Consider the following 7,648-nt stretch of genomic DNA (forward strand, 5'->3'; position numbering starts at 1 on the left):
ACAAGTAGGTAGTTTAAATACAGATTGGTTGTATGTAATTTACATAAATAAAGTAAATATGCATGATTTTTGCAAAATAAAAATTGAAAAGAAATACATGCTATAGCTGACAGTAGAAACTTACTGTGTTGTACATAGAAAATATAACAACGGAATGTGGGTTGTGCAAGAAGCCCAGTTATCGTTGTTGCCCAATTTGGTGTGTGACCCAATTTGTCAGCCATCAAATGAAGATGAAAATGAGAATGAAAATGGATTCTCATTGCCGGACAGACCCTTAGTACAGCTTCTGATCACACTACTACTTTCTTCTTCACAATTCTTTCGCAGCCCTTTATCGTCGGTCTCTGCGTTGGCATAGCATATGACGTTTGAGAATTGGAACAGAGAAATGTTCATTGAACAGACCTAGGCCTGATAGCCATAGAACTTTAGATTCATTAGAACTTAGAAGCGAATTGCCCCCTGGTGGCGACAAGTCGAGGTGCCTCAAAATTTTTCATACTTTGTGACAGGCAGGGCCACCTCCCAAAGAGCCGATGGTCTCCAGGAATAGCTGGAGCCCTTCGAAGCCAGTGTAGAGCGCTGGCGACCATTGCGTGCAAGGGGGTGGCGGAATGTGGAAAAGAGACCAACACTCATTATTTTTTTTTCAGAGTCCTGCTTGACACCCCCCTACCCCTACCTTCCTAATCAAGTATGTTTTTCCCATGCTTATGTTTTCAGAATTTTTTTTCTACATAAAACGCGAAAACATTTGACAAATCTCATGGCGCACACACCTGGCAGCCTGTTTTGCAACCTCGCGCTTTGCACATCACCACCCAACCACAGTTCTCTCTTCCTTTTCCCCTGCCGTGAGACTCGAGGGGTATTTTGTTGTATGGTTTTCTGGTTAAAAAAGCTGAGGACTTCTCTTTCTTTTGTGGGGGTCGCGTGTTGGTGGCCTTGTTCTCTCTGCATGTTTTCGAGTCTCGATGCACGTTCAAGTTACTCATCCCACCGGCACCAACATGCACATCTGTATTACACTCTGCACAATGAAGCTGTTGGCCGTAATTTGACTCTTATTTCAACCTCAATTAGCAATAGTACCCATGGTCTATGTTTTTGTTAAATTCATTACCGTGATTTCTTTGCCACATGTTGGGGGGTTCAAAATTGCTTCTCGCTGTCTACTACTGTACTAATACGACCAACTGTTCAGGCCCCTTGGGGTGTGACACCTTTTGACCATCTCTTCGTCACTTCATTGTCCTGTGTGATGTGTGACGAAGAGTTTTTGCTCTTTGTCCACCACATATTTCTCAGATGGTTTGGCCCAGCAACCTGTCAATTTTTTGGCTGGAAGGTAAGCATGCATTCCTCAAGTATGGCATGGTTCTAAATATGCCAAATGTGATGCTTAAGAAAGGCACCGCAGGTCCAGAAAAAAATGACTATTTTTAATTCAAAGAAAAAAACTCTTCAAAACTTGGTGTGATGCGTGACATCACGCCTACTTCCCTTCCTTCACAACCATTTGTGATGCGTGACGTGAAGACGTGGTCGTATTAGTACAGTATGGCCAAGTAAGTATCTACAGCAGCTAGGACATCTACTAGAACGATCCAACGTCGCAACAGGCAGGTCGCTGACCACTTCTGCCACCAAATTGATGGGTGTCACTTTTTTTTTTCGGCCTTCGGCCGAGCACCCCCCCCCCAACCCTTGGTTCGGGATCCACGTCCCGCTACCCCCTTGATTGCGTGTGTGTTTCCGGCTGGAGTCACAGGACCGAACTTGTCAATGTAGGTTTTGTAAGAGTCCTTCAAATCACAGTCATCTCCATACTTGATAAAGAATGGCCCAGTCAGTCCCGAAGCCCGTGTGCTTGAACCTGAACGTCAATGGAAATTGGTTAAGCCTCGCAACCCACTGATGGACCAAATCGGATAGCGACTTGTTTTCTTCGCAAGAGCATCCATGTCAACAGATAGTGCCGTCCACAACCTGGGAAGGTTGAGCGTCACCTCCCGCCAGATTCTGCAGGCGCGACACAATGATCTGGGAGGTTCCGTGGATGCATGAATCATGGGAGGAGATCGAGTAGAAATGCAAAGGAGGAAGGTATCTGCAAAGAGCTCAACTAGTAGCCTTTACATGAGTGGCAGCGGGGGAACGTGGTTTTCAGAGTTAACGTTGTTGAATCCGAAGACAGCGTAAGGTTCTTGCCTCGCAGTCGCAGATGGCTGATGTATCCTGGAGCCGAGATGAAATGACATGGATTACGGAGGCAATGTTGAAGACTGGTCAAAGACGTTGCAACATGTTATCCGTACGGCAGTACTGTCATATTTTAGCATTATCCAAGAATGATAGGTGACTGGAACACTTACAGCGGCGATGTTGAGTAGGTAGGGAATCGGATTCGAGTGGGTGGCCGTCTGAGCTTGAAGTTGTGTCTCGGAGTTAGAACCTCAGATGGGCTGCCCGAATTGTTGTCCTCTTTCCTTTCACCGCCAATGGTCTTGAGCAAACGGAAAGCTAACGGCGAGTTCGTCGCATGGGTTTCAAAGAGCTCATCAGCGGCGGGCTCGAGTCCAGCACGCGCATCATCACCCCTCGTCAGTGTACAAGAACCTCCAGCGAAACGACAACGACAAGCAGCAGGGAACAAGATCAACGATGAGTTGACTCTGCCCTCCGTAGCGGGGTCATCGACGCGTACTACATATTCAACAACGAGCGAGTCTTCTTTTACTGCTCGAGCAGCACCACTTCCGTCGCAACGACAGCGAAGACCCAAATTCAACGACGAGTTAACGTTACCTTCCATATCGGCCCCTCCGGTGCAGGCTACTCGTGTTCTCCCAACACCAAGCACCTCGTCTTTGTCGGCTCATGCTACCGCACCACCGACGAAACGCCAGCGAAAGGCGGTGAACAAGATAAACGACGAGTTAACGTTGCCTTCCACCCTGGCACAATCGCGTGGATTGCCGTCGGGGTCATCGCAGCCTAGGGCTGCAGCCAGCTCATCCCAACCGTCATCTGCGGGTCCGAGTTCGAGCCAAGTGCCACCAAAGGGCCGAAAGAAGAAGGATCCCAATGCCCCAGTTCCAGAAAAACGCGGCGCGAAGTTCAAGGCGAAGTGCCCACAAAACATCTTGGATCGCGTTGAAAGAGTTAGGGAGCAAAGGTACGCGATTTTGGTTTTCGACGCGTAATTAGGCCCCTAAAATATCCTTAGGTTCTTCATGATCGATAGAAGGAGGAACGAAGGGGAATTACGCGAAGAATTTAGCGTGTTGGGATCAACTGGCAACGTGAGCGACCCAACTACTTCCTTTGTTTCACGGCATCTGACCTCTACCTAGGTATACACCGTAACGATCGACAAAACACCAAGGTGCAACTGCCCCGACGCTTTGAAAGGGAACCACTGTAAACATATCCTATTCATACTCATTAAAGGTACGTACATCCATGCCGTCACTAATTAGAAGCATCCTCAACCCTTTTCAGTCCTCCAAGTTTCACAAGTCTCGGGACACTGGTACCAAAAGTACGTCTCTCACACCCCTCCTCCTTCCCTCATCTCACCTCCACCACCTCCTTACCTAGGGCCCTATTAACAACGGAACTTGAGAGCATTTTTGCGGAAGCACCTCTGGCGCCCAATGACGTCACGAACCCACGAATCAGGGAAGCGCACGACAGGGCCCTTGGGAGATCAACCGCAGTAACGCCCGCTCCCCAAAACAAGAAACGTATCCCTGGCAAGGATGACGATTGTCCCATATGTTATGACGGGATGCACGGCGTTGCGGAGACGGCTCTTGTTTTCTGTGAGGAATGTGGTAACGCGTTGCACAAAGAGTGTTTTGGGCAATGTGAGTTTATTTTTCTATCGTTCGTTTTTCGTTGGGTTGATGATTTTGTGCGTAGGGCAAACGACGAGCGTGAATAGTGGAAAGGAGTTGAATTGCGTGTGGTGTCGAGCTCGATGGGTTGTCCCCGGCACTGCCGCTGGTGTTGGCGTGCAAAGGGAAGGAGGGTATTTGAATCTTGGAGCCGTGGCGGGTATCAGCCCTGCCCGGGATACCAGTACTTGTCAGTACCCCCTTCCTCTCGTCTGCCCTTATTCGATAGCTTATCTTCATTATCTGTCAGATTACCATGGCCCACGTCGCGGACAAAGGTATTACGGGGCTCAGGAATACTATGACGACTTCTGATGCCCGGATACGACGATTTCTTTTGACAATTTAGAGGTGCATCATTTGTTGCACAAAATCCTATTATCAGAACTAATCTCTCGTTCCCAGAATTTATTCTTGTACAGATTTGTTTTAGCATCTTGATAGTTATACAAGCCTTGATTAATTGATTTGTTAGCCGCTCATTGTGATTTGAATTCGGCTTTGTGGGAGGCAGTCCATGAAGTTCAACCGAATGTGTTGCTCCTACTTTACGACAGCGGGGTATTTCAATCTCTGGGCCGTGGCGGTCATCAGCCCTGTTTGAGAACTAGTACACCCATCAAACACCCATGCTTGGCTTGTCTTCGCTATCTGCAAGAGTACCATAGCATACCGCACGTCGTCGACAGACTCTACTACAGAGGTCAAGATCTTGAGATCTTGCTAAGACGACTCCTGACAATTGGGTATAGCGATCTTCGAAGAGAGGTGTGTGGATTTGTTCGGCATGATCATATTTTGAATGGCTCGCTTCCAAGATTATTCCTGTCCTTGGGATTCTTTCTTTCATTTGTCCCCTTGTTACTCCCGTTTCAATCTTGGTTTATCTATCATTCACGGTCATTAACTTACTGCGACGGGGAGTCCAGAGACGTCAAACGCGGCTGTCGCCCCCCTCCCCCAAAGTGGGCTATAGCAAGAGTATCTACTCATACCCCGGTATAGAAGTGGGTCCCCGCATTAGCATTGAATACTGCCTCAATGACCCAGCACTCTGACTTCCGGTTAAAGGAGGTGGGATGAAGGGAATAGGTGGCTCCTCTTCGTGTTGTTGAGGCGACGTTGGACGCATCCGACTTGGAGGACGGAAGCTATCCGTTGGTATCACAGGAACGTATGGTTGACGATATATATTGAACGGCGATCGTTGATAAGGCATCTGAGGTATGACTGGGGTGAAGGGTGGGGTTGGCGTGCGATGCCCCGCGGGGGCAACTGATACCGGAGGAATGAATGGAGTAAAGGGTGGAGTCGACGTGTGATGCTCTGCAGGTATAACGGGAGGAATAACAGGCGAAAAAGATGGAGTTGGTGTGTGATACTCTGCAGGGATGACTGGTGGTATGACAGGTTGCGTAGGAAATGGTTGAAAACCAGGCGGAAGCTCAGTTACATGACGGGGTTGACGCATTTGTAGTCCTTCAAAATGGTGCGGTGTTGGCATTTGGGATTCAGAAAAACGGCGCGGCCTAAAAGGTTGTGGCTGATGATGTCGATCTGGAGGATTACCTCCGCTTGTAGATGGTCGGGTCGTCCTTACCACTTGAACTGATGCAAGTATACCCCGCAGATCATCTCGCAATTCATCTAATCGCGCGAGAACCCTACGGAGCTCCGAGTGACGATCGTGTGTGTCTTGCTCGAGCCAGCCATTTAACCCCTGCATGTACCTCATAAGCTCGCGTTGTTGATCAATGGTTGCAAATTGGGCAAGGCGACTCTCCTGCAGAAATGGTCAACGGGCGCACATTCCGGAGACCGGCGCCAGCGTTCATACCCTCAATATCGTCATGAGCTCGAGCGAATCGGCCCATGGCGGCACTTGGACAATGGCCTATTGAAACATTAGATGTGATTCTGTATCTTTTTGTCACGAAAAAATTTACAGGTGCAGCAGGCATGGGATGGTAGTATGTCGCCATGCTCTGTGGACGGTGGAGGGTTTTATCGGATTATGTAAGCATGCTTGGGCATTTGATCAACGTTGGCGTAAATTGCCTAATTGCTGAACACGGCTAATCCCTCCCCCCCTCATATAATAGGGTAAGTCACTAGTTCTCTGGTACATACAGAATCCGTAAAGGGGAAGGTTGCTATGGTGATAAAATCGAGAGATTTTTCTTAAAACACCAATTTTAAAAGTTCATACGTACATTGCGGTCCCCATGCAATGTCGCTAGCTGCGTAGCCGTCAATAGAATCAGTAAATGGAGTACGTAACGCATTTGGTGAAGACTAGGACCTGATCCAGCATTAGTTGTGAATGGTCTCCGGGCGCCATATACGTACCGCCATCCTCGCTTCCACAGCACAAGTGAGATGATGCTTCCACAAAGAGCAGCATTTTTACTCAGAAAAGCAAGCAAACCACCTGGATTTTCTGTGGTCAATCAAACTACAATGATCGGTTACCATTCACCCCACTCACCTCATTTCAATAACAAGCTACAGAGATATCCGCCTTCCCCACGCTTTCCGTTGGAAGTCGAGAATTATAGGTACAAAGTCAAGGAGGCCGAAGTCCGGCCAGAAAGTGGAAGAGATTTGGATCTGAGTATCTTCACAACACTAACGACTACAGTCAGGAATTCTAATTCAATGAGGAAGAAGTCGTGCGTACCTGCCACAGTAAGAAATCGCTCAGCCGTTTGACCCCGCTCGTTCTTACGAGGATGTCGAGTGGGGGACTGCAGCCTAATGATGTCATTAGTTGAGCGTCGATGTCCTTTTCGGTGATTTGCCTGAGTGAGTTAAATACGCCATGAGAAGGGAGAAACAGTAGGGGTGAAAGAGAGATGAACACACGGGTTTGAAGGGTCAGCGTTTCGGACACACGATTCAACGGCGGTTGTTATTTCGTCGCGTGATGTATACGGCATGCAGAGATTAAGGATAGCGCTGTGTATTATGGTTCAGGTTGGTGGAGCGGAGCGAGGGTGAGATGTACCGTGTATTATGTCGAGTCATGTATTCCGCCTTTTGAACTGCGAGTTGGACTTTCTCTGGCAGGAGACTCGTTCTACCCAAAACATTGAGTCTGACACCGTATTCATCAAGAATGTCCCTGTTAGGTAGCCAGAAGACTTTGAAGCGCCGAAATGAAGGAAGGCAGAATGAGGAACGCACCCATGTTCACAAAGCTCCAGCAGCTTTTCTTCCGCTAGCTTCATTAACGCCTCCACTTCATCTTCGGAGCGTTTAAAGTTCTCAATCGAAAACGCGTACGCGCTGACGCACTGGACATTTAAACGCAGACAGACCTCCAACATCTGTTCTCTTCTCGTTAGTCGTGGTTCCCCCCCAAAAAAGCAAGGAAAACTCACCCGCCGTAAAGCAACATACCCGTCCACATGCCCCTCTTGTACCTGCTTCTGCTGCTTTCTAGCGTATCTGCGGTTTCCATCCATAACGAAAGCGACATGTCTGGGCACCGGGCCCGCTGCGAGGACTCTGAGGAAGAATCGCTCGGCTTGGTTGGCAATTGAGTCGCGCAGCCAGGCGAGGCCACGTAGGATGACGGTCATGGAGATAAAGTTGTCGTGAGAAGGTTTTGCTTGGGCACCGGCTACCATGATCCGGGACCCGGTCCGGTCCTGCAAAAGTTGCCGGAATGCTTCGCTGGTCGACGCGTTCAAACGCGGGTTGAAAAGATGGGTTCGTCCTGACCTGGAAAAATATATAAA

General features: G+C 48.5%; 3 protein-coding genes across 3 annotated transcripts in view; 1 reads left to right on the forward strand and 2 right to left on the reverse strand.

The window, feature by feature from the left end:
- Positions 1 to 2,504: 2,504 nt before the first annotated feature.
- On the forward strand, positions 2,505 to 4,387 carry LACBIDRAFT_294647 (uncharacterized protein; the record flags this gene model as incomplete). Its single annotated transcript, XM_001882742.1, has 8 exons — positions 2,505 to 3,181; positions 3,233 to 3,308; positions 3,360 to 3,456; positions 3,508 to 3,547; positions 3,607 to 3,875; positions 3,931 to 4,095; positions 4,156 to 4,256; positions 4,311 to 4,387. 7 exons carry the CDS (start codon positions 2,505 to 2,507, stop codon positions 4,218 to 4,220), a joined length of 1,389 nt encoding a protein of 462 aa, XP_001882777.1. The 3' UTR covers positions 4,221 to 4,256; positions 4,311 to 4,387.
- Positions 4,388 to 4,890: 503 nt separating this feature from the next.
- LACBIDRAFT_300004 (uncharacterized protein) lies at positions 4,891 to 5,640 on the reverse strand (the record flags this gene model as incomplete). The annotated part of the gene is made up of 1 exon (XM_001882860.1): positions 4,891 to 5,640. One exon carries the CDS (start codon positions 5,638 to 5,640, stop codon positions 4,891 to 4,893), a length of 750 nt encoding a protein of 249 aa, XP_001882895.1.
- A 770-nt stretch (positions 5,641 to 6,410) lies between these two features.
- Positions 6,411 to 7,648, reverse strand: part of LACBIDRAFT_236401 (uncharacterized protein) — a gene marked incomplete at both ends in the record, with an annotated part of 5,277 nt that continues 4,039 nt past the window's right edge. The window contains 3 exons of the mRNA XM_001882861.1: positions 6,411 to 6,533; positions 6,586 to 6,652; positions 7,474 to 7,578. Coding sequence (XP_001882896.1) covers positions 6,411 to 6,533; positions 6,586 to 6,652; positions 7,474 to 7,578 — 295 coding nt within the window. The remainder of the gene's footprint in view (positions 6,534 to 6,585; positions 6,653 to 7,473; positions 7,579 to 7,648) is intronic.

Source organism: Laccaria bicolor, genomic scaffold, assembly GCF_000143565.1.
Source record: "Laccaria bicolor S238N-H82 LACBIscaffold_18 genomic scaffold, whole genome shotgun sequence".
NCBI classification, from domain to species: Eukaryota; Fungi; Basidiomycota; class Agaricomycetes; order Agaricales; family Hydnangiaceae; genus Laccaria; species Laccaria bicolor.